At 47.9% G+C, this 27,215-nt stretch overlaps 1 protein-coding gene across 4 annotated transcripts in view; it reads right to left on the bottom strand.

The window, feature by feature from the left end:
• The window catches only part of CACNA1A (calcium voltage-gated channel subunit alpha1 A), a 214,697-nt gene extending 188,304 nt beyond the window's left edge, over window positions 1-26,393 (bottom strand). For 2 of the 4 annotated variants that reach the window (XM_072787044.1, XM_072787045.1), the window contains exon 1: window positions 25,865-26,393. In XM_072787044.1, the coding sequence (XP_072643145.1) occupies window positions 25,865-26,156 (292 nt within the window). In that variant the 5' untranslated portion in view covers window positions 26,157-26,393. The remainder of the gene's footprint in view (window positions 1-25,864) is intronic. The other 2 variants (XM_072787046.1, XM_072787047.1) reach the window with 2 other exon arrangements.
• Between the last annotated feature and the right edge of the window lie 822 nt (window positions 26,394-27,215).

The following is a 27,215-nucleotide window of genomic DNA, read 5'->3' as shown; positions in this document are numbered from 1 at the left end:
CATCCTGCTATAGCAACAAACATCTCCCAAATCTCAGTGGCTGAAAACACCATGGGACTATTTTCTTGCTCATATTATGTGCTCACTGCAGGTAGGATGGGGACTCTGTTCTATGCTGCCCTCTCTCCAGTCCCTAGCCGGGGGTAGAGGGGAGGGGGAGTAGCTCCATCTTTGTGCATATGTGATAGTGGAGGCAGGCAAAAGGAAACACAGTAAAATATACACTGGCTCTTCAAGCTTCTGCCCGGAAGTGACACATGTCACTTGTCCTCACATTCCATTGGCCAAAGCAAGTGGTGCCTAATCTCAAGGACTCGGAAGAAAGAACACTCTACTCTGCCCAGAGAAGAACCAGAAACATTAGCTGAGCGAGGTGAAGTTTCTCCACTCAGGAAGATGAAATGACTTGTCCAAAGTCAGGCAGCATCAAAGGTGGCAGATGTGGGATCAGAAGTCAGGACCACAGGGCCCCATGTTCTTTAGATGCTACGGCTTTGCACATGATAGAAGCTGAGAATAAAATTTAGATAATACTGAGGAGAAATATTGGTGGAGGCAAGAAGGAGCAAGAAAAAATAATACATCAGCTGAGGGGGAGATAAAAGGAGCTAGAATGTTGACACCAGAGTGTAAGTAGAGAGGTCTCATCTTTAGAAATCCCAACGCATCACAAACATCAGGAAAGGGGTAGGGGAATTTCACACTACTTTCAGGGAGGTCAACAATAACAGAGAATGGAGAAGATATTTATGTGAAGACATCCAGGAAAGTGAGGGCACAACCAGGAAGGGAATGTGAATGCTTCTTGCTCCTTCTCTGAAAGCTGCCATCTTGGCTCAGGTTGAAATTCTAACAAATACTGGTTGGTATTACAGCAGGCCCAGGAAGCCAAGGCCAGGGCTTGCCAGGACTCCTATCAGCTGCACTGTACCTCCCTGGACATGTTCCTGCACGGTTCTGGGAAATCTGGACCAGAGTTGGATGGTATTCCAGAACGGATGATGCTGGCTTGGCCTTGCTGACTACTCCTCTCCCACCCCAACCCCAGGGCTGAAGTAGGATGGATTCTGGCTCTGTTGAACACCCAGCCAGGACATGGGAATTCCACATAGATGGTAAGCCAGTTTAGCTTTAGAGCAAAGTTTCTGGAAAGCACTTACCGTTGTTGCCAATGCACCATGGCCATTTTAGTTATGAGTACCCATTATGTGCTACCCAAGTGCTGTCTGCACATTAATTCACCAAGCCTTTACCACCTAGCCATCCAAAAATCCTACTGGTCAACCTTCAGATTGTATCCAGAATTGGTGGTTGCCACAAACTGGAAGGAGAGGAAGTGGGAAGTGACTACTACCGGGTATAATGTTTCTTTTTGGGGGATGAAGTGTGGGTTTAGATAGAGGTGATGGGGGCATAGCAATGTGAAAGTACTGAAGGACACTCAATTGTACATCTCAAAATGGTTAATTTTATGTTACACATGTTTCACCACATTTTTAAAAATTTTGCCAGAATACAAACACTCTTCATTAGGTCCATAGCCAATGCTCTGGTCCCATCCCCACTTTCCTGGACCAGTATTGTTACTTCCTCACAAGTCCCTCACTCCCTACAGTGGTCAGAGGAGCCTGTGAACATGAGTCAGATCACACTCCTCCTCTGCACAGAACCCTCCACAGCCCCCACCTCACTCACAGCAAAAGCCAAAGTCATCCCCACAGAATACAAGGCCCTGCTCAACTGCCCTGTCATCTCTCTGACCTCTCTTCCTCCCATTTTCTGCCTTGCTCCTTCCTTTTAGCCACACCAGCCTCCTTGATGTCCTCCAACACAACAGGCTTACCTCAGGGCCTTTGCATAGACTACTCTCTTTTCCCCTGGACACCCCCGTGGTCTCCTCCTCACAATCTTTGAGCCTTGGTTCAGATGCCACGTCCTCAGGGAGGCCTTATCCAACACAGCAATCGGCTTCCCCATCCCCTTTCCTTCCTGTTTCTCCCCACTGCCCTTATAATCTTCTACAGTGCTAGGCAATTAACTTGTTATTTTGTTTCTTGTTCATTGTAGGTCTCTCCCAATGAGTACATAGGCCCAAGAGGGCAAGGACTTTCCTCTGCTTCCTGTGTCTAGACCAGTGCCTTGCTCACTGCATATACTTGATCAATATTCATGAAATGAGTATACAGCCCAGTGAGGCAGACACTATTCTCCATCCATTTTATAAAGGAGGAGAACAGAGACTCAGTGTCAGGCATGTAGCAAATAATGGAGGACCAGCCACCAAACTCAATCTGAGTTCACAGCTCTGGTTCTCAGCCACGATGACTGTTCTTTATTACTATCCACACAGCAGGGATGAACTGAGCTTCTATTATGTGCCAGGCAGTGTTCTAAGCGTTGAGGATATGACAGAGGGCAAAGCAGGCAGAGTTCTGGGCTCACAAAGGTGACATTGTCCCTGGCTCAACTTCTTCCTGCCCTGACTCTCACTCGCCTTCACATTTGGCCCTGATGACAGCCACTCTGCTGCAAGGATCGAGATGCTCTGAGACATGGACTGGGCATGCAATCTAAGCCACTTTCCCATTGTGTTATCCAGCTTTTATGACAATTTGTCATCATATGACATCACATGACATTGTTTGACAATGACTTGTCAGCCCCACTGTCTTCACAATGGGCAGGGAGCTCTGTGGGTTCAGAGACCTCATGATGGTTTTCTTTCCATCCTGTGCTTACAGATTTATGGATGAATGAGGAGCCAAGAGCCCCTTCATCAAAGAGGCAGCCCCAGAATTTCCTCGCCAGACAAATCCTTATCTCTCTGTCCTTGGAAACCTGAGAACTAAGCCACTCCCTTGGGCTGTTTTACAGATCTTGTGGGGGCTTATCTGTCTTCCATACTTCACTCTGGAAGTAGACAGTTCTGGCTGGAATGTTGTCTGCACTCCTACAATATACATGCATCATTGTACATTGTGATAAGGGCCATAAGGAAAGATGGAAGAGACAGGGAGGGGAGACTGGGTCAGGAAAGGCTTACTGAAGATGCACCATTTCATGCAAAACCTAAAGGATTTATAAGGATTTGCCAAGCAGATTTATTAGCAATAGCCAAAACGAGAATAAACCCAAATGTCCATTGACAGGTAACTGAATAAGCCAACTGTGGGATTTCCATACCACTGAATGCTAATCAGCAGTAAAAATGAATGAAGACATACAGCACACTCATTCAACACATTTATTGACCACCTATTATGTTCAGGCATTGTTCTAGAGGAAATGAGGGAAGAGCCATGAGATTACCTGGGGAAGGAGGATGCAGGCAGAGGGAAAAGCCAGTGCAGAGACCCTGAGATAAGACTGTGCCTGGTGTGTTTGAGTCAGAGAAAAGAGGCCAGTGTAGCAGGGGCTGGGTGAGTGAGCAGAGATTTTGGAGAGAGGAGCTCAGAGATTCTTCATGGGTTTCCCCAAGGCAGAGAAAATCAGCAAGGGAAAAGGAGAGTGGTGACTTCTAGAGCTCAGGAATAAGGGAGAGATGGTGTACCTGGATGGCTCAGTTGGCTAAGCACCCAACTCTTGATTTTGGCCCAGGTCATGATCTCAGGGTCATGAAATTGAGCCCCAAGTTAGGTTCTGCACTGGGCTCTGCTCTGAGCATGGAGCCTGCATAAGATTCTCTCTCCCTCTCCCCTCACTCACTCTCTTGAGCTTGCTCTCTCTCTAAAATGAAAAAAAGAGGAAAGAAAGAAAGAAAGAAAGAAAGAAAGAAAGAAAGAAAGGAAGGAAGGAAGGAAGGAAGGAGGGAGGGAGGGAGGGAGGGAGGGAAGGGAGGGAGGGGAGGGGAGGGGAGGGGAAAGGAGGGGAGGGGAGGGGAGGGCAGAGGAGGGGAGGGGAGGGGAGGGGAGGGGAGGGGAGAAGGAAGGAGAGGAGAGGAGATGGGAAGAGAGGGAGGAAGGAGAGAGAGAGGCCTGAGTTTAGAGTCTCTGCAACCCTCACTCCCCATGTCTTATCAGATAAAAGATCCTGGATTAGGACCACCTAAATGTCCCAGTGGCCTGACATGCTTTGCCGAAAGATAGGAGCAAAGGAGAGAAAGAAAAGCCAGCTTTGTAAGAAAAGGAGGATATAAACAAAGGAACACAGAAAAACTGCTGATACATAATACAGCATAATATATACTAGATTAGGCCTTGGCAAATTATGGCCCATGGCATGTTTTTTAAATAAAGTTTTATTGGAAAACAGCCACATCTGTTCATTTACTTATTGTCCATAGCTGCCTTCACTACAACAGCAGAGCTGAGTGACCCCGATAGAGACCTGTGCATGCAAAGCTTCAGATCTTTTACTATCTAGCCCTTTGCAGAAAAAGTTTGCTGGCCCCTGTACCATAACAAAAATACAGAATTACATATTAATACATTAAGTCCTCATAGCATATATTAACATACAACTATATAGCATAAAATAATAAAATCACTAATACAACATCTATATTGAGTACTTATTCTATATAGAGCAGTGGACTACTAAGCTTTTTGTCTGTGCTAGTGCATTAAATCTGTTCAACAGCTCACTGAATTAGGACATTATCATTGTTCTTATTGATTAAGAGCACAGACCCTGGAGCCAAACAGCCTGGGTTCAAATCCCACCTCTGTTGCTCATGGAGTGTGAGACCCCAGAAGAGTTACTAAATGTCTCTCCATCCCGTTTTTCCCTTTGTCACCTGGGATGATGATAATGCCACCTACCCCTCAAGGCATTGAAAAGACAAACTCATTTGATGAGAATGAGGTGCTTGGTATATTGTCCAGAACTTTCAAACAGAGGCACAGGGAGGTGAAGTTACTTGCCTGTCGGTCAAGCCCAAGTGGTCGAGCTGGGATTTGAACCTGTGCAGCCATCACTGCCAGATGCGGCAGAAGCGGGAAGGTGATGAAAACCAGGAACCATGAGCTCATGAAAGCAGAGCCAGCACACCACCCTAGGGGACATGGGTCTGTCCGCCACTCTCCTCAGTGTGGAGTGGGGTGGTTGGAAGGTTGGGATATAGCTGGTTGGCTGCCAGAAGCAATGAGGGGCTGCTCTTCCGGTCTCCACGGAAGGGAGGACAGGCCAGTTAAACTTAAATGGAAGAAGGCAGGCCAGTGACGGCCCTATCATCACAAGAGTTCAAAGAAGTAGGCAAGGCTGGGAGGGGACAGGCCATTGTTATAGCTGCTGGGCTGACCCTGGAAGGGGCTGGATATCAGGAGCCACTGCTAACACAGCTGGACTAGATTGGGGTAGGGTGGGCAGGAGCCATTGTTAGCACATCCAAACTACAATTTCATTTATGCACCTACTTCTGGCTGCCAAGACAGGCTCCAAAGAGAGGGAGGGAAGGAAGTAACTAGGGGAGTTGCTTCCTGCCCATGGGACTTCAGTCCCCCTCCCTGAGCTCAGCCTGAGGGGCCTCTCTCCCAGGCTTAACCTCCCACAAGACAGTCACTTGCTTCAGACAGAAAGCCTCTCTCACTGCCCCCATTCAGGCGACTTCCATTCACCCCAGCCTCAGGTTAAGTGGAGGGCCTTGCCAAGGGTGAAGACTACCTGCTAAGACTCCAGCTACCAGGTCTCTAAGCAGACGGCCCCACACTCAAGCTTGGCATAGAACTGAACTCCTTTCAAAGATTAAAAGGTTTCCATTCAAAGTGAGAAAAGAGTGACGGAGAGAAAAGAAAATGAGATAGCAGGGCACATAGCACCCAGTAATCACCACCACCACCAATAACAATAATAATAAGGCAGCATGGGATCCCTGGGTGGCGCAGCGGTTTGGCGCCTGCCTTTGGCCTGGGGCGTGATCCTGGAGACCCGGGATCGAATCCCACATCGGGCTCCCGGTGCATGGAGCCTGCTTCTCCCTCTGCCTGTGTCTCTGCCTCTCTCTCTCACTGTGTGCCTATCATAAATAAATAATAAAAAAAATTAAAAAAAAAAAAAAGAAAAAGACCACATGATGTGTCCACTAAACCTCGTCCACCTCGATGCATACATGGACTAAGTGTCCCAGTCTCCCCTGCAGTTAAGTAGGCCACAGGTGCTGGGTGTCTTCCCTCCTCTTCTTGCTATGCCTAGGGAGACTGACCTGCCTACACAGCCTCATTGAACTCCCTACCCTCTGGCTTCCAGTTGGGCTTGGACAATGGGGAGCTATGGCAGGAGACAGGGGGAGAGCATGAAGTTGGGGTGTTTATTCTGCCAATTTTCTATGGTTGCAGCTTGAGTCAGCCAGCTTTTGAGATCTTTCTCTTTCCTGTTTCTCTTCTTCCTGTCCTGTCTGCTTTGGCTAACTACCCACATCTCTCTTTTTTAAATTAATTAATTAATTTGAAGTGGGGAGATGGGTAGAGCGAGAGAAAAATCTCAAGCTGAGATTCTCAGATACTGCTGAGTGCAGTATCACTAGGCAGAGAGATTTCCTGACCCTGAAATCATGACCTGAGCTGAAACCAAGAGTGGGATGCTTAACTCACTGCACCACCCAGGCACCCCTGCCCACATCTCTTAATTCCATTCTTAAAGGGTGTCTTGTGTTTCCTAATAAGACCTTCACTGATACACAACAGGATGAAATTCTAGCCAACAGAAAGCTGGTGAAAGGAGGAAATAAGGTTCACTACTTCTGTTGTAGCAGCTAATATACACGGATCCACCTTTTAAAGAGATCACTCCCAGAGGCTCCACGAGGTTGGTTCCGCCCCCAATACCAGGACAGGTCATGTGATCCAAGCCGAAGCCAATCAGAGCATCCCTTTCCCATGTCCCAGTTCCCTGAAGAGATTGGTTCAGGCATGAGCACGTGACGCCAGCAGAGCCAATCAAAAGCAGTAAGTCATTTGCAGAGAACGCTGGGAAAGTGGGAGTGAAAGAATATTTCGGGAGGAACCCACTGTTGCAACTGCAGCCGTGTCCTGGCCGTAGGGAGAATGGAGCCAGCTTCGGAAAGCACAGCCCGGAAACCAAAGCCTAATGATGTCATCTGATTCCTGGATCCAGACGAGCTGGAAGCTGGTCACTCCCTGGACTCTTCCATCCATGAGCTATTAACTCCTCTCTTGTTGTTTAAGCCTCTTTGAGTTTTCTGCCCCTGGCAACCGAAGGGCACTAATGGACTCACGTAGTAAATGTGATGAGTCCTCACTGTGTGTCAAGTCTAAACTTTGGAGGCAGGTATTTTATTTCAATTCTCCCTTTACAGTCAAGGAAACTGAGGTTTTGTCAATTACTCAGGTGCAGCCAGGGTAAAATGGTCTGCACGTGTGTGTTTGGGGAGCTGGTGTGTGACCTTGCATTAATGGGAAGGAGCCCGAAGGTCAAGGAACTGGATTCCAGTTCCCAAACCAGCATCTTCTGTGTGATCTCAAGAGCACAAATTAACTTCCCCTCATTCTGTAAAACTGAGGTTAAAATCCTTGTCTCTCTCCCCCACGCATCTCCTAGGGTGGGTTGGGGGTGACAAATGAAGCAATAACTGAATGGTGTTTTGAAGGAAAAACTATCAACTCGTTTTTGTCACTGTTATTAATAAATGGCCACTGTTGAATTGCTTCCAGAAAACCCTGGGGGCCAGGGGCTGTCCAGCTACTCTCTTGGCTAGAATTCCAAAGACCATCTGTGGCAAATACGTCCTCCAGAGCACATACCCTTGGCATGAACACAAACTGCTTTCCTCACCCAGAAAACTCAACCAGAAAAGGAACAGAGATGGGGGGGGGGAGGGAATCAAGCCAGCTCAAAACACCTTTCAGTCTGATCACTGATTTCTGTCTCCATAACCACCATCCCAGTCCAAGGCACCATGGTGCCTTCCTTGAAGGACTACAGCCATTTCCTCACTGGTCTCCTGGCTTTTCATTCTAGCCGGAGGCCCAATCCATTCTCCACACAGCAGCCAGTGCGGCCGTTCACAGACACAATTTCATCGTATTGCTGCTTAAGTGGCCAAATGGTGCTTTTACAATAGATAACCACATTCCTAAACTAAACATCTGCCAGAGGACCTTTCACATGCTGCTTCCTCTAATCAGAACATCTTTCCCAAAAGCAGAGTTGCCCTAAGGACTCAGTTTATTATACTCCCCCCTTCCCGCCTCCCTGCTCTGAGGGCATGGTTTTAGTGCTCCTCTCAGAGCAAGCTGGAGTGGTCCCTCCTCAAAGGGCTTATAGCATTTGTGATTGTAAACTAAGTAGTCACAACTATTTATCTGTCATCCTTGCCAGACTGTCCGCTTCATGAAAGCACTGTCCACATCTGTTGTGTTTATTGCTGTAATCCAGTGCCTAGTACATAATCAGCACTCAAAAAGTATTTGTGGCTTGATTGGCTGAGTATAAAAGCAGATCAGACCAGAGGAAGTAGGAGTTAAATCAGTCAGAGAGGCTGTCTCCTAGATCATGAGGCAAGTCACTGGACTTTGTGGTAAATGGTGCTGGGACAACTCTTATGGAACTTGGACCTCTACCACATACTATATACAAAAATCAATTCCAAGTTGATTGAAGACAGACAATGAGAAAAACTATAAAACCTTTAGAAATCATATACAATATCTCCATGACCTCAGGATAGGGACGGTTTTCTTATTTAACATACAAACCCCACAAACTACAGAGGAAAAGATTTCTAAACTCAACCACATTAAAATTAAGAACTGCCGATGTCAAAAGCCGTCAAAAAAGGATCAAAAGGCAAGCCAAGAGAAGATACTGCACAGCATATAATGATGAACGACCTATTTTCAGCATAGACTGGGGTCATCTACAGATCAGCATGAAAAAAAGTGAACCCAATAAAAAAGTGGACATGGCATGTAGAATGCTTCATGAAAGAAGGAACTTGAATACCCAATAAATATAGTAAAATGTGTTCAGCTGTTTTGTGATTGGGGAGCACACACAAACCACAACCGGAAATCTTGCATCTACTAGAAGGGCTGCAGTTAAAAGTTGACATTTGCAAGTGTTGGTGAGGGTGTGGAGCAACTTGAACATTCAGTCCCTGTTGACACGAGGGTAAATGAGCACAAGCACTTTGCAGCACAGTTTCTCATATTTAGTCAAACTGAAACTGCACTAATTTTAATATCCTGCAATTTTGCACCGAGGCCTCTATCCTCAAGAGACTCTGGCATGCATGCGGCAAAAGCCATAAATGACAAGCGATGTTGTTCATGATGGCGCCCAAAAGGAAAACAAACTCACATGTTCGTCATCAGTGAACAAATATGACCACAAAGGAGCCACAGAAACCGCAATAAGGATGAAACTTACAAATATAATTGCAGGCCAATGAAGCAAAACACAAAACCATTCATATCGCCCAAGTTTATTTATACAAAGTTCAAAACCACAAAACATTTAACTCCATTGCTTAGGGATGCACACCTAGGTGGTAAAACCACAAAGAAAAGCAATCTAATGACTCTATACCATCCAGTCCTCATGGGTGCTCTGTGATGCAGAATGGGCCTATGGGGGAATCTGAGGGGTTGGTGGCTCTGGCCCGTGACCTGCGCAAAATGGATGTTCGCTTCATGATTGGTCTTTAAAATGTCCGTCTATGTTCCTACATTCTTCTCTAGGTTTTGTCTCTCTCTCTCTCTCTCTCTCAGGTGTGCACATGCACGCACGCATACACACACACACTCAGCCAAAGACTGACGAGACACAATAAGACACGTATACCTAGAGATGGTTTATGAAGAGAAAGGGAAAGAGGACAAACACCCAGAGAGAAAATGAAAAGATAAGAGGGACACAGGAAATGAAAAAAGATGAAGACGGGGCAAGAAAGCAAGAGTCAGGAAATGAGAAATGGAGAGACAGAGGGAGGAAAGGTTGTCAAGGGCAATGAGGAGGGAAAGAGATACAAGACATCATATTCTGCCTCTTGTTTCTTTCTTTGCTTTCTCTGGATTTGCCATTCCTCACCCTCCCTGCTTGCTTCCTCCATGTCTCTCTCCACCTCCCCCTCCCCCAGCACCAGCTTCCCTGGCCTCCCTGCACTTCAGTCTCTGCTTCTCAGATCCCTTCCCCATCCTACTCACCTGTCCAGTCTTTCTGTTTTCCTTTTCCCTCATCTTTCTCCTTCCTTTCCTTCCTCCACCTCCCCTACACACACACACACACACACACACACACACACATGCCCTTTGAACATACATTTGTCAAGTAGTTGCTTGGTGCCAGACACAGTGCTAAAGACAGAGGGAGGCCACAGCTGGGGGGATGCAGAATGGTGGTTTTCAGGCAGGGACCCGTGGGCTGCCTGTGACTCTCTCCCCCTCATTAACTTCACTATCAAATGCTCCTGGCGTCACAAGTTGTAGGTCTTCTTTATGAAATATTTAACTAGCAGAAACCCAGCTGGGATGAAACCTCTCATTTGTGGCGGCCCCAGGAGAGCAGAACATGGGCCTGCTGCTGGCATTCACCTGGGCTGAGGGAAGGCCCAGGGTGCCCAAGGGGACCATGAGTGTGAGCCACAACCCCCAGGGCCAAGATGACTCTGACATGTGCTCACAGTTTCCTTTGGATGCCAGGGGGAGGGAAGTAGAAAAACCCCAAAACCAGAATAGGTCAATCCAAGAAACAGACCAGAGGAACAATACTGGAGGGGGAGGAGTGACAGGAGGGAGGCAGAGGAGCAGGGAGTAGCCTGATAAGGACTGGAGTTTCCTTTTGGGGTGATGAAAATGTCTTGGAACAAGACAGAGGTGATGGTCACACAACTCTGCAAATGTGCTAAATACCACTGAACTGTGCACTTCAAAATGGTTAGTGGTTAATTTTTATGTTAGGTGAATTTTAACTCAATTTTTAAAAACCATTAAAAAAAAAAAGAGCTTCATTTCCTTCACTCCAACTATTAACTTCTAAGGCTGCTGACCTCAATTTTAAGAAGTTAACATATTTATGTAGGGAGTCCTCACCATCTGCATCCCAGGCCCCCTGCTCAGCACTTTGAACCATCCCCTAGTTTGCTCCCCCACAGCCCTGGGAGGGAGATGCTAGCACATCCTGGAACCTGGGGCTCAGAGAGGGTAAGTGGCTTGTCCTAGGTCACACAGTTCCAACTCCAATCTACCTGCCTTCTAAGAGTTCTTAACCACCTGATGGACTCTCTGTCAAACCTAGCTAAACTTTAGAATCACCCAGGAATATTTTAAGATCCTCATGTCCAGGGGCAGCCCTGGACCAATCTCACCAGCTTTTGTGGGGGTGGGGCTCAGGGCATCAGCATTTGTAAAACTTTTAGGTGATTCCAACTCTAGCCAACCTGAGGATCTTCTTGAGCTGCAGACTGGGACTGAAAAAATATGAGGTGGGGGAGACAAGATTTTGTATATCTTACAAACTCCCAGGAGAAGCTGCTGTGGCAGATTCTAAACAGCATGTGCTATAGAACTTCCCACAGCAATGAAATGTTCTAGATCTGCGTCATCCAGTACAGTGGCCACTAGCCACATCTGGCAATCTAGCATCTGAAATGTGGCTCTTACAACTGAGGGTCTGACTCTTTCATTTTATTTAATTTATTTTTTTAAAGATTTTATTTATTTATTCATGAGAGACATATGGAGAGAGAGAGAATGAGGTAGAGACACAGGCAGAGGGAGAAGCAGACTCCATGCAGGGAGCCCAATGTGGGACTTGATCCTGGGTCTCCAGGATCACACCCCGGGCTGAAGGCAGCGCTTAACCACTGAGCCACCCGGGCTGCCCATTTTATTTAATTTAAATTGATTTTAAGTCAAAAGAGTCACACATGGCTAGTGGCTACCATACTGGGCAGCACGGTCTATACAATCTCCAAGGAAAGAAAGAATTGAGACCTCAAGCAGGTTAGAAAAAAAAATGGTGCCTTAGAACCTTAATAAACAACCTAGGGACAAAAATAACCTGGAGCATCCCCTTGTCTGTGTCTTTAAAAATGAGAAACACTTCCAAGGAAAGAAGAAATGAGGGAGTCCCTTGGGTCTTCTCCATCCTTCCTTCCCCAGCACTACCCATCAACTCGGGACTCCTCACCTGTCCTCCCTTGGGTCTCTCCAGCCAACCCCTTTCACTCCCTAGACAGAGCCACCTATGAAACAGACCTCCAGCCTCATCCCACCTGCTCCTCACCTTCCCTGCTCCCCAGAATCATGCCCACCCACCTCTTGGTGTTCTGGCTTGGCTCACCATCAACACTCTTTGCCCTCACCATCCTGCTGTATCTCCTATCCCTGCTTTATTTTTGCACCATAGCACTTACTATACTTAAACAGTGTTCGTTATCTGGTCCCTTGTCTTTCCAGCTAGAATGCCAGCCACATCGGGGCAGCCGTCTGTGTCTGTTTATGTCTATCTGTGTCCCAGTGCCCATACCAAGGAGGAAATGAAGAGCTTCCACCACTTGCTAAGCATTTACTCTGTGCCAAGCACGATTTTTGACATTCACCATCGATTTCAACCACCCAACCTGCCTGGGACTTAAATACTATTCTACCCACAGACATTGTACAGATGAAGAAACCAAGGCTCTCTGAAGTTAGGTACCATCCCAGAAGCCACAACCCTGGCAGAGGAAACCCAGTCCTGGGGGACCTCAAACTCTATCCCTTAACCACTCCCTGGTGCCAGCTCTTGCCCATGGGCACTCCAGCTTCTCTGAAGCATGAAATGTCTTCCCAGACACAACCCGAGCTTTTGCCCCTCTGGGCCTTTGTCCCCTACTATGCTGACACTCGTCTGGGGAGGCTTCCCCACCTGCTAGATGTATGACCTTGGCAAATGACTTTAGCTCTCTGAGCCTCAGTAAGCTCATCTGTAAAACAGGGCAAAAGCAACCCCACTGAGCTCTTGGGACCAGTATAAAGATGAAGTCAGCCAAAGTAGTCCTCACCTAGCCTAAGAGTCATAAGCTCTCCAGAAAGGAGCTACTAACCACTGTCCAAAAGGCACATAGTTTCCCAGAATATTGCACTTCTTTACTGGGGTTCCAGTGAAATCTGAGACATGAAGGAGCACAGTGGGGAAGAAAGGGCCCACCCATCGTGAATGTGGAAAAATGGTCCAGTGCTTCTCATCAAGTTTTGGGGGGATGACAGATCCTTTTTGGTCAGTTAGAAGAGCTGTGGCTGGCATTAAGGCTTGGAGAGTGTGCTCTAAATCACATGGTGGCTACTGCACCCTGAAATAATTCAGCCCCAACAGAGGTACACAAAAACACATACTATCATGTTGACACAGGGGGACGCTAACGCCTGGCCCCCAGAACAGTAGTGCAGCCAAACTTATTCAGTACCCACCATGTGCCAAGCACTGTTCTGGGTGCTGCTTGAACCTTAGGACAACCCACCAGGTGGACACTAATGTTACACGCATTTCACAGGTGAGGAAGTAGATGCCCAGGAGGTTAAGCAACTCACTCAGGATGATGTGATTGGAAAGAAGTGCCGAGGTTCGAATCCCAGTAGATTGGTTCTACAGCCCTGCCTCTTAACCACTACACTGGGCTGACTCAGACTCCACACAGAGCCACAGAACGCCTGGAGCATGCCCCCAGAAGATATCTGTGCAGAATATCTCTAGAGAAGACAGAGCAAAGAACGTGACCAGGAGCATCATGAAGGAAATGCAGACAGCCCACACAGACCTAGAAAACACTCTGCGTCTTAGGTTCCTGAAGATACATGTTGTACCACAAGGGAATGACACTTTTCACTATCTGCCTGGTGGAGATGTACAATCAAGGGCGAGTCAGTTGGGCCATGTAACCAGGGAAGGGAGAACTCTGAGTTTGAAAGGACACAGACTTATTGCTCCTTGCAATCTGACCCCAAAGCCTGACATATGACCCAACAATGCCATTTCTGGGACTCTGTCATAAGGAAACAGTCATATCCTGTCACCTTCCTGCTCTCATCTGCCCCCACTTGCCTGGCACATTGTAGGTGCTCAACAAACATTCATAAATGAATGAATTCACCAGGAATGAATGAATACACTCCTCTACCCACTGCCATCTCTAAGCTAAGACAGCCCCAGGGTCTGTCTCCTGCTCATGCCCAAGGCCAGCCTTGGGTGTGAGGACTAAGGGAATAGAGAATCACGGTCTACACCAGCAGCACCCACCACACCAGGAGCCCAGAGAAGTGAGACACGATTTAAAAACTGGGCAACAGAAGGAGAAGGAAGGAGAAGGAAAGGCCGCAGCAGCTTTCATTCCAACATTTTCCAACTCCGGCTGAGATTTCCTTCTATATACTCATCTATATTTACATCAACGAATCTGTCGGTAGCAAGCCTGTTGCTGATCGTGTGGGATCTAAAGTTCACAGTAAGCTGGCTTAGACACCCAGTTAGGAAGAGAAACTGTAAATTCAATTTAAGTCACCCAAAAACCCGAAATCCACCCACTCCCCTCCAGGATATCTGTGACATCTTTTACATCAGGATCTCTCAATCTCAGCTCTACTGACACCTTGGGCTGGGTGATTCTTTACTGGGGGGTGTCCTGTGCATTTTAGGACACTCAGCAGCATCCCAGGCTTCTGCCCACTACATGCCAGTAACACCTTGCCCTCCATGGTCACGACAACCAGAAATGTCTCCAGACATTGCCAAAAGTCCCCTGGGGGGCAAAACCACCCCCAGTCCAAACGCACTGCTTTACATGAAGCCCAGGAAAAATTCTAAACCAAACAGTGGTTCTCTCCCTGTCCCTCTCTGTCAATTTCCTGAACATTGAGTCACCTGGTCTCAAAAGCTATTTTAGAGATTCAAAGAAAGTGCAGGCAATAGTTTCCAGACTTGAGCACTTTATCTAGACCAAAATTTGATTCTGAAAATAATCAGAGCCTTGGACAAAGATGCACAAAGATGTTCACTGCACTGTTGTTTATAAGCAAAACAAACAACTGGAAATGGTTACTTGAAGTAGGATACATCCGCAAAACAGAGTACTGTCAGATATTAACAGCAGTCTTTTCTGGGGTTGCTGCCAACCCATACAGCACCACTGTGTGAATTTAAATAAGACACCCCTTTTTCAAGTTGTTAGGTCCATCTGTCAAAAAGTTGTCATAATATCTTCATTTTTGTAGAACAAGATACTAAGCTTTCATCAGCTGGGAAATTGAAATAATAAATGTACAGCTTCATGATGCCTATGAGATATGATACCCTTGTGCAATGTACAGCCTGTGCAATGGTACATAGGAGCTCTGATGCTTTCCAAGGATGTCTAGTGGCATGGAAATGTGTTCACAAAGGCTTATATTCATAAAACGTACAGAATGAAATACATTAAAATGTCTCCAGAGATTCCCTCTGGATAGGAGAGTATACATATATTTTACATCCTTCTTTGTACTTTAGGTATTCAATAAATGATAGGCCTCTTGGAGGATGCAAGTCTTGCACTGAGACCTAAATAAAGCGGAGTCAGCCACAGGGAGACAGGTGGAGGGAACAGCCAGCACAAACGCCTTCGCCTTCAGATGCAAATGAGCTGGGTGTGGACAAAAATGGCCAGTGGAGCTAAGACAGAGCGGAAGAGGCAGAGAATAGAAGAGATGGGACGCCTGAGTGGCTCAGTGGTTAAGCGTCTGCCTTCCACCCAGGACGTGATTCTGGAGTCCCAGGATAGAGTCCCACATTGGACTCCCTGCATGGAGCCTGCTTCTCCCTCTGCCTATGTCTCTGCCTCTCTCTCTGTGTGTGTCTCTCATGTATAAATAAATAAAATATTAAAAGAGAGAGAGAGAGATGAGACCAAAGAGAAAACCAGGACCAGATCTTGTGGGGCCTTATAGGACTCTGGTGCATCTGGTGATCTCTTGTCAGTGAGTAGGAATAGGGGGTGGGGGGTGCATTTATCCAACCTGCTCAGAAGAGAGCTGTTCCCCTAGCCTACCACTATTCACTGATGGAACTCCACTTCCAGTCCCAGTGTGGAAATAAACAAAACCAGGTGTTCCCAGAATATTAAATAATCTTTATCAACAACACCATTTATTTTCCTCATCATTACTCAATTAACATTTATGCACAGGAACTATGTGATATGGCACAGGAATTGTTGGGGGTGTGTGAAGAAGGTAAATCATTGTCCCTTACCCTCAAGGAGCCTTCTAATTAGAGAAAGACAAACACACAATCTCACTGATTTTCACAAAAAGCCTGCGAGATTCATTTGATACTGAGACAAGTACAACGAAGGTGGCAAGTAGAGGGACTTGGTCATTAACAACCCATTAAGAACACCAAATATCAGACATCCAACATGGACAACTACCCTGCCAGACACAGCCATATCTTCAACATCCACCCATGCAACCACCCATCTGTCGACCCATCCAGCTTTTTAGCCTTCAATGCAGTGTAGTCATCTGCCCATCTACTCATCCACTCATATATTCACCCATCAGCCATCCACCAATCTATTCATCCATCCACCTATAACCCATCCACTTACCCATCCAATCACCCAGCCATCCCACATCATTCATTTTCCTCTCTTCCTCTTTCCCTCCTTCCCTTCCTTTCCTTCATCCCATCCCTCCATCTTTCTGTCAGTCCAACCATCCACAGATCCATCCATCCATCCATCCATCCATCCATCCATCCATCCACTCATTCCATACTAACTGCATGGGATGACTTTCCTCCCTATAAACCACAAACATCCATCCATGATCCGTAACTTAAAAGCCTGCACCGTGGTTAAGAACGGGCCAGGCTATTAAATTTTTTTCATTCTAATACCTCTTCCAAAGATAATTCAAGTCCATAAATGTTTTTGACTATTCCAATTTGTTCAAGACCCCAACTCTCCAAACAGGAATGGGAGCTGTCTGGCTGACCCAGCCCTTAGAATGAGGAGACTGAGAACCAGCTTAGCCAGGGCCTGTCAGATGGCTGGTGTTCCATAAACGCTGATGAATCTCAGCTGATTCTAGCTGAAGCTAGGTTCCCAAGTACACAGGCTAAAATTAACACCTTAAATTCATTCATTCAAAAATTATTTATTCACCACAGCAGCACTGTTCAAAATAGCCAACACATACGTGTGCATGCACGCACACAGGCACACACACACACACTCATGCAAACTGGAGACATCCCAAGCGTCCATCACCCAGGAAAATGGATAAATGGTTGTAACATCACACAATGCAATATTAAGCAGAGAAAAAGCAATGACCTACAGCTCCACTCCACAGCAGATGAATCTTAGAGATGTACAATTGGGTGGGAAAGGCAAATATGAGTTCTAGAAGCCTACAAAGTTCAGAAACCAGGAAAGCTAAATTTATGTCAAGGTGTATGTAAATATGTGACAAAGCCTTTAAGAAAGGAAGAAAGAGAGGAGGGAGGGAGAGAGGGAGACGCACACCAACCAAGAGATAATGGTTGCCTTTGAAGAGTCCGTGGGGGAGGAGCAGGAGGAAAAGTGATGTCTGAGACCACAGGTTACTGATCATGTTTAGTTCAGAGTTTCTCAAGGTCTGCTCCCAGACCAGCAGTAGCAGCACTGCCTGGGAACGTGCTAGAAATCCAAGTTCTCAGGCTCCACCCCAAATCCAGCCACCTGGGTTTAAACAGCCCTCTAGGTGATGCTGACACATGCTCAAGGGTGAGTCCCTCTGCCCTAGAGGAGGTGATGCTGACCATGGAGGGCCAGGGACCACACTTGGAGGACCGCCCTTCTAGTTTGTGACTTAGGTACCCGGTCCACCAGTGTTTCTACATTACTATTACAAGCAATAAGGAAAAACAGGTGGAAGGAGAGATAATACTGAGAGTGTGTTGTGCACCTGGAGCAGGATTAAAGCAACAGGCTGTTAATGGGAAGCCCAAGAAAACACCCCACAGATACATATTCAGCTTTGTTGGTGCTGGGCCAGTACGGTGGCCACACGAGCCTAGCCCTCACCGTTGTGGGGTCTGAAGTCCTTTTCACAGCATAATCATACATGCCACATGGTTTCTATGCACAGTATCTTCTAATCCTCCCAGAATTCCCTGGGTGTAGGGCTGCTCTGCCCATTTTATAGATAAGGAGACTGAGGCTCCACTACTAGGGCCTGGAGCCGAGATGTGCAGCGCGGGTCGCCTATCCTCAAGCCCCGTGGGCTTTACCTCCACTCTACGTCACCTCCCCTGCCCTGGCTCTTCTCCTCCACCTCCACTCTTTGGTGCTGTTGCACAGACAGGAACATTCCCATGGACACCATGACATGCCACAAACATTTCATGGGAGCAAGTGAAAGTCCGGATAGCCTCCTGCTCCTGTTATCATTAATAAAGGCCAATGAGGGAAAAGAGTGTGGGAGGTTCTAGAAGGTCAGAAACCATGTGACCCGACCCTCCCTTCTGCCAGCAGGTTCTAGGTCTGCATTAGTGCTTCCTCTGAGACACAGCTGTCAATTTATTCTTGAAATCAGACTTAGCCCTCCTATAAAATCTACTTGTATAAATATATTTTAGTAATTGGTTTAAAATTATATATACATATAATTTTACACACAGACCTAAAAGGAGAACAGTACTTAATAGCGTGAATATTATTTACTGGCAGGTGGGCGACGAAGTCAAGAGTCCCTCACAGCTCCAGGGAGGGGGCCCTTCCTCTGGAATAGTGCCCTTTGGGGGAGGGACCGCTAATTCCAAATTCCAGGTCCAACCTGAGCCCTGATCATCTTCACGGAAGATCCAAGGATGTTCCCAGTCCAAACAGAAGGTAAAAGCCATCTTTGGCCCAAGAGAGATGACAAAACTTGATCCAGACTTAACTCAGAAATTTTGCTTCAGAGCTGGGATCTCTCTTGCATTAGCTGCCTTAAATAGGAAGCTTCCAAAAGCACAATTCATTCCAGTAAAAAGTCCCAGCTTTTCAGAGGGGAAAAGCCACCTATCTTCTCTTTTCCTGCATCCTGGCACCATCTCTTACTCCCCTCCTCTCTCCCTGAGATGCTAAAACCAGGACAGTCCTAGGCAAACTGGGACATCTGGTCGTCCTATCCAGACAAGGACTAATGCCGGTGGTTTCTGAAACCCAAGTTGCAGAGCCCACTCCCTGTTCCCTCTCCTGGAATGTTCTTTGCCTCCTGTGTTCTCCTAGGAGGTAAGGGACAGTGGAGAAGTGAGAAAGACAGGCCTTGGAGGGGTACATTCTAACCCCAAAGCTGAGCAGGGTTCTGCTGTTAAACCCCCATCAGTCACCTGGGGTGACCACAGCAGCTGTCCAAAGGCATGTGGTCTCCATCCTGGCCTGGACTTTTTGCCAGTTCAGAAGGAGATGGGGTGGGAGGGCAAACATGGAAGCTAACTGCACACTTTAAAACTCCCTCACCTTGTCACCCACAAAGGGAGGGATCAAGGGAGAAAAAGACAATAAATTTTATCTTAGACTGAAGGGAATAGAAAAATAGGTCAAGTGGGCATGAATTTTTCCCCCTTAAAGCTTCCAGAGAGAACAGAGAATACAGAACATCTGAGGGTTGCTTCAAAGAGTGCCACACTCAAATTAACAAATCCGAACTGGCCAGCCACAGAGGGGCCCTTTGCTCCCACTCCTATCCAGAGAAACTGATTTCTAGCCAAAGTTTCCAGAAAAGACCATTAGGGGGTAAAGTATTCTCCAACATTACAGTTCATGTCTTTTAGAGCTTCTTCCTGCCAGACACTGCGCTGGGCATTTACCATGTGTGAACCCACTTAACCTCCCCAAGGGTCCTCAGAGGGAGTTGCTATCAGAAGTGGTATCCTCATCATGCAATATGAGAAAACTGAGGCTCTGATGTTCAAAATAGCCTGGCCAACCCAGAGCACAGAATATTTTCCGTCTCCTCTGTCATATTTCATGGCACCACACTGATCCTTCCCAAAGAGCTGAGTTAGCATTCTCCAAAATGTATTAACTATGGGGCTTTGGGGCTTTGATGATCTCTGAATCCACCCTCCTGGTGGTACCTTCCATTGTTGAGGGGGTGCATATGTGCGCTTGCTGCTGGGGGCCAGTGGGGAAGCAGTGGTGTACAAGCCCCAAGCACCCAACAGACATCCCCCCAAGGCCCTGAAAGAAGACTTCACTCTCAAGGGTCCCCTGCTCCCCAACTTCTCAAGCACTGTAACCTCAGGGACCTTCTTTGGTCTTAGAACCTTATGCACGCATAACCTTCCTGTCCCCCCATCCCCTCAGTGCACCTAAAACCCTTTGAAAACCTAAAATGTTGGTATAAGGGCAAAGCAGATCTATATGATGAGCAAATGGGTGACGAGAGGCATTTTCACTCACTGGACAAACATTTTTGGGGTACTTTATGCCAGGTGTGGTAGGGTTGCAGTGGGGAACAGGATGACAGGCATGACTGTCACAGCCTCAGAGCTTGACTTTTTACTGTGAATGGCAGAACCAAGTTGCCCCAAGCAAGAGAGCCCTCTTCCCCACACCTTCCTCGCTCTTTCCCATCTCTCTGACTAGAACTTCATGCTACCATTTCCAGCAATGTCTACACACACCCACAATCCTTTACCTAAACCCAAGAAGCCAGACATACTTTGGAGTTTAGAATTTGGGGCTTTTAAAGGGATAACGAGGATGGGAATGTAAAATAGGCACAGCCACTTTGAAAAAATGGTTTGGCGGTCTCTTATAAAGTTAAAGGTATACTTACCGTGCACCCCAGCAATCTGACTCCTGGGTATTTATTTACCCAGAAAGAGAAATGGAATGTACTTTCCCAATGTTCCCACTAAAAACCTGTCTACCAATGTTTATAGTGGCTCAAGTCACAATCGCCCAACCTGGACACATCCCAAATGTCTTTCAGTTGGAAAATGGGTGAACAGTCTGGTCCAGCCATCCCATGGAATACTACTCAGCACTACAAAGAAATGAACTACTCATACACACAACAACATGCATGGATCTCAAATGGCTGCAGAAAAGAAGCAAGGCTCCAAAAGCTACGTACAGTATGATTCTATTTATATGCCCTCCTGGAAAAGGCAACAACATAAGGATGGAGAACAGATCAGTGCTTGCAAGGGTCTTGGGGTAGTGCTGACTCAGAAAGAATTACAGGATATCCTGGGACGATGAAACTGTTCAGTCTTTTTTTTCTTTTCAAGGTTGTACTTTTAAGTAATCTCTCCACCCAACATGAGGCTTGAATCCACAACCCCAAGATCAAGTCGCACCCTCCACTGACTAAGCCAGCCAGGTGCCCTGAAACCATCCCATATCTTTATTTTGGTGGTAACTATACGACCGCATGCGTCTGTCAAAACTCACAGTACTGTATGTAAAAAGGGTGAATTTTGCTCTCAGTAATTTATACCTCAATAAACCTGATCTCAGAGAAAAAGAAGAAAAAGGTAACAGGATGCATCTATGATATGACCTGGTTACTCCCAGTGGAACCCACAGACCAACAGCACGGACAATCCCTAAAACCCTGCTGGAAAAGCAAAACCCCAGACCCCACCTTAAACCCCCTGGGCCAGAGTCACCATTTTAACAAGACAATCCTCACATACATGAAAATTTTGGAGACACTGTAAGGCATACATAACACTCCCAGTGGGGAGCTGGAGCAGCGCCCCATATCAAGCATATCAAATATCTCTGCATCAAAACACACCAAAATGCACGCCAAGTGGAATAAATTAAGATTGTATGTAAAGACTACAAACTCAGGTCAGTTCAAGTTAGGTTTTTACCCCTATATGGTCTGATCTTTTGGTTTTTCAGAGCATTTGGGGTTTGGGGATTATAGAGGAGGGATTGTACCTTTTGGGGGGGAAAATCTCAATGGAAAAGCTATGCTAATTTTTACTTCCCAGAACTTTGCTCTTCTGGAAGTACCGGCCATGCTGGTCTAGCAGAAGTTTCACAGGGGTCATACTGTCTTGCGTTCGATAGTATTATCTTCTAGCACTTTCTATTTTTCAGGATGAGCAGAGTCTGATAACATGCTCCAACTTCTCCCAGGGATCCCTCTGTTTCCCATACAGAACATCCCTCTTTAAAAAAAAAACTGGGGAATATCAATCGGCCAATGTCCATAGGTTACCTGATGTGATGGGACTCGGCTTCTCGTTGAGACTGCCGAAAACACGAGCGAAAAGCTGGAATCCTTCGTGCAATTCAGGAGACCCAGTGTGATAGCACACAGACCTGGGCCCATGGCTCTCGCAATGGCCCAAATTCTCACATTGTGCTCAGTGGGAGATCTGCTGGCATCAGCAGGACTGGGGGAAGACGACATTCACATTGGCGTTTGGTAGCACATCAGAAGGAGTGAGTGGCATTAAGTGGGGGCTCTGGTAAGGTTGACAGATGCGCCTCATTGAGCTGACAGATTTGAGTTCCTTAGAAGCCAGCACCAGAACTCATCACGGCCATCCTGAAATCAGACTTCCGATCAACAAAAACATGGAACCAAGGTGTGTGGTCAAGACAGCCTGCTGGCCAGCATGCTCCAAGAGAAAAAAAAAAGGCAGCAATGTAAATCTGAACATCAAAGTCTTCCATTTGGGTTTTCTTGCTTAAGAAGAAAAAAGCTAAAATGAACGAGAATACCTAATTCTCACTGCCGGCTTCAAGCTTGGAGCCGCCGTGAGAGTAGGGTGCAAAAGGGTAAGGCATCGAAGTGGCAAAGTGCCCGAGGGCAAGGAGACCAGAAGGCTTCACCCTCCAGCTGCCTGCCATGCTGAAATTTGCATTTGGAAGTAGCACTCTTAGGTCCTATGAGCAGACAGCCAAGTTCACGGAACATGCGCTCACTCCTCCTCCACGAGACAGTGAAGAAGGTACATTCCATATTCAGCTGCGAACTTAGTGGATCCCGTTTCCAAATACATGCCCTGCTAGACATGCATCAAAGAATGGCAGGGGCAGCCCCATTCCTAGGTAGAGACCCAAGAGAAATGTAAAACAAACAAACAAAAAAAGTTCAACAAAAGACACATACAAGAATGTTCCTAACAATCCAATCTGCAGACTACCCAAATGGCCCTCACAAGTAATCGTGGTAGAGTCATGCCGTAAAATGCCACACAGCAGCGAGAAGGAACAACCTACAACCACTTGCAGCAAACGGATGAATCTCACAGGCATAGTGTTGAGCAAAAGAAACCCAGCACAAAGGAACACAGCCTGTGACTCCATTTATAGGAAGTCCAAATGGAGGAAAATGAACCTGTGGGCTTAGAAATCTGGGTAGTAGTTAACTCGGTGGTGTGAGTGAGACGGAGGAGGTCTGAGGGAGGAGGGAAACTTCTGGGGAGCTGGTCACATCCTCTTTCTGGTCTGGTCCTGGCTGCAATGGTTGTGGTCACTTTGTGAACACATGTTAAGCTGGACTTGACTTGCATACTTTTGTATACACATATTGGACTTCGTTCTAAAAGTTCAAGATAAGTACTTAAAGAGATTTTTTTTTTAACGGCAGAAGTGTTTCAATACAGAAGCCAACACCTGCCTTCGTACCTTGGCTCATCGGCACTTCCAGAGTCTATCTCTTTGCACTGGCCCTGAGTTCCTTATCTGACACCCTCCCATCCCAGTTCTCTGTATCCTCTCATCTACCCGCACCCCGAGAAAGCTCAGACCTGGATTGCCCTGCTTGGTGACAGATTGGGAAGGATGAAGAGCTTTCCCTTCCACAGTGGGGCTGTGTAACGTGTTTGCTGCCTTGGGCCAAAAAGAGAATAAAAACTGTCTGCAGAGAACAAAATGGACAGACTCATCACAAAGCAAGAAAGCCAAAGAAAACCTAAAGTACCAACGGAACGCTCCCAGTTCACCTGCATCCCTCCCCAGAGGTTCTTCCTTCTGAGGGGTCGCAGGCAATCCCCTCCCTCTCCAACAGCCCTCTGATCTGCAGGATTCAATCTGGACCGGGTGAGCTGAGGACACAACATTAGGACTCCCACCTCCTTCTTTTCCTCTTAGAAGACTCCAAATCCAGGCTCCAGAAGGCGATCTAAAGCCATTTTCAACATGGAAACCTGTCAGCCCAGTGACTCCCTCCTGGACACCCCCCTAGAGTTATCAGAGCATGCACGCGTTGACACCCTGTCACCCTCCACCGGGGGCGGAGGGTGGGGAGGCAGGCAGAGTGATCACAGAGACCCCTGAGCATTTCAGCCAGTCTGCACGAGCTTGGAACTTTGGAAGTCAAAGACCGGGCTCCTGGTTCATGCACCAATCAAAATGACATCGTGCTCAGGGATGTGCCCTTCTAGAAAGACCCCTAAGAAGCTGAACCTCCTAATTTTCACGACCCTCAAAGTAGACTGTTCACACACTCCAAAACCTCAGAGCCCTCTTAGAATTTCAGCACCCAGAAGCCAAAAGCTTGCTCAATTTTGGGTTCCCCTAAAAATGAATCCACCAACCACAGAGCTCCTCAAATAAACAACCCAAGGACCACCTGGGGGGCAGCCCTGTTGAGTATATAACAGTGGAAACCAAACACAAAGGACTGGGGGCTCATCGTTGAGCCCCAGGGGCCCATCCAGCCCCATTCGCTTGTACACAGAGGGCAGCCACTTGGAAACAAGCCAAGGAGCAGCACATTTGGGCATGGCATAGTGGCCAGTCAGCCTGGGGAGGAGGGTACGTCCCCCCACTTGGAATCTGGGTCATGCTTAGATAACTGCTAGAAAGCCCGACTAATTACCCATCCTTGCCTGCCTACATCTCAACAGATGTTAAGCCCTCCTCAAGGTTTATTTCAAGCAGGCACAGATTTAAAGAAACACAGGGGGATCTGCATTTTGATAGCATCTCAGTAGAGGAAAATGTGGTCTTCACCTTCTTCCTCTGGATCTTTGATTAAAAAAAAAAAAAAAGGCATTTACCTGCCCGGAGGTGTCCACATGGAGGCTTGATTCTCCTGGTGTCCCCTCCCGGTTCCCTAGGGTGGGAGAAGCCGAATCCAACCCAAGGCCTGACACGGTACCCTAGGAAGGACCTGCCACCTCATTTCCTCTTGCCCTGTCTTTTTTATTGAAATAGTCCAACTGGGTCTTCCAGGTCAGGGCCTCAGATGGGGCAAATGGGATGTTTTCTACACTCCAAATGATGATGAGGGCCCTGATCGGTGGTTGAAGGAAATGGGACCAGCAGACATAGGGGAGAATTGCCCCCCAACCCACCATGGCCTTCCCCAGATGGGGGTCAGTGGCCCACCCTGGGATATTAGCTCCACCAGTGCTGGTCCCTCCTGGTGAAGGCCACATGTTCTTCCACTGGCTCCTGGGCCTGGAAACCCTAAGCACCCTGCCCTAAGTGAGCAGCCTTCTCTTCGGGAGGAGGCAGGGGTGAAGAAGCCAGTGAGTGGGGTTCGGGCTCCAGCTTTGGAGGCTCCCGTGGATTCCAGAGAGGGCTACCTAAGGAAACCCAGCCGAAGCTTCGCCCCACGGCTCTCCAGCCCTGGCCAGAGAGCCCAGGCCCCGGGCCGGCTCCGTGCTCATGTGGGAAAACTCTGACCCATCCAGAACTGGCTCTGAAGCTCCCACCCAGGCCCCTGTCACGACCCCAGGGCCCAGCCCTCATCCTGAAATCGGTCCTTAGGAGGAATCCACTCCCCAGGCTCCCCCACCCCAAGCCTCCACGATAGCTCAACCCAGCTCGGGGTGGAGAGATTCTCCACACTCCTCCCCGGTGCCCCCTCTCCCAGCCCCTGGAAGACCCCCCCACCTCCCATCAACCCCCGGGTCTCTCTCCCAGCCTGGAAGAGGGGAAGCGGAGGGAGGAGGGGGAGGCGCAGCTGCCGGGGTTCGCTGCCGGGCTCGGGCAAAGGATATGGCCATTCGGTGATCTTTTTGGCGTATTTTCTCACCACGTTGTCCTCGCTGAAGAGGAATAGAGACCGGTTGACCGTGAGGCAGTTCTGTCGGACGGGTATGGGGTTGTAGAGGGCCATGGTCCGCGCTCTCTGCGCCATTGACTGCTTGTACATCCTTTGCGCCCCGGGCTGCCCGCCCTGCCGGCTGCCCCCGGCTCCTCGCCCGCCTCCGGCGCCCACGACCACCCCGGCGGCTGCCCCGGAGCCTCCTCCCCCGTAGCGGGCCGGCATCTCGTCTCCGAAGCGGGCCATTCTGCAAAGAGCAAAGGGCTCCGGGTTACGCTGCGGCGAACGATGCGGAAGACGCCGCCGCCGCCGCCGCTGCCGCTGCCGATGCTGCCGGGGCTGTGAAGACGGCGGCTGGAGCTGCGACTGCGGAGACGCTCCACGGCCCAGCCCATCGGGCGGCGGCGGCTCGGCGCCTCGGGTCGGGGGCTCACAAGGCGGCTGCCCGGCCCCAGCCGGGGATAGCGGCTCGGGACATCTTCCTGGCTGACCCCGGAGAAGGAGGGGCGGAGGAGGGTGCGGGGGCGGGGCGCGGGGGCCGGGGAGGGGGAGGGGAGAGGGAAGCGAGGCAAAAAATAACCGAGGAAGGAATCCAGGCAATCCCCAGTCCACCCACTCCGGAAAAAAAAAAAAAAAAAAAAAAAGACAGTTAAAAAAAAAAAAAAAAACAACGCACACCCCCTTTAAGACGCGAACGGTTTGCAAAGGACGCCCCCCCGGGACGCAGTGGAAGCTTCAAATTCCTCCGAGGTCCGGGTCAGGCTGGCATCTTGCAAAAGGAGTGCGCTCGGCCCATTAGAATAAAAATTTTATTGAAAAAATAAAAATTAGAAAACCAGGTCTTTGCGGGGGGGGAGGGGAGGGCAGCCCCAAAAAATTAAAAAAAAAATCCCCCTTTCTCTTTTGCTTGAGTTCCTAGACCTTAAAAATGCTGAAAGATCTGTAGCCAAAAAAAAAAAAAAAAGAAAAGAAAAGAAAGAAATGAAATGAAAAGAAAGAATATTAACGGGCAAGGAAAGAAGGGGAGGGGAGGGAAACGCTCCGGAGGGCTCTTAAGGAGTCTTGAAGCCGCAGGGTCCGGGTGATTTTTTTTTTTTTTTTCTTCCTGAATCACCAGCGGCTGCCTCTTCTGCTCACGAAGGAGTGTGAGTGTGCGTGTGCGCGCAGCCTTTTGCTCAACCGTGCCTCATCTTGGGGTTAAATTGCAGCAATGAAATCCTGAAAATTCCCAACAGGGGAAAAATAGAGAGAGGGAGAGAGAGGTATGCGCCGTTCGCTTAGCCACTCGGTAGCTGCTCCCGGATG

Source organism: Canis lupus, chromosome 19, assembly GCF_048164855.1.
Source record: "Canis lupus baileyi chromosome 19, mCanLup2.hap1, whole genome shotgun sequence".
Taxonomy (NCBI): domain Eukaryota; kingdom Metazoa; phylum Chordata; class Mammalia; order Carnivora; family Canidae; genus Canis; species Canis lupus.
The sequence above is the reverse complement of the archived record's forward strand: the minus strand, read 5'-3'. Positions and strand labels throughout refer to the sequence as shown.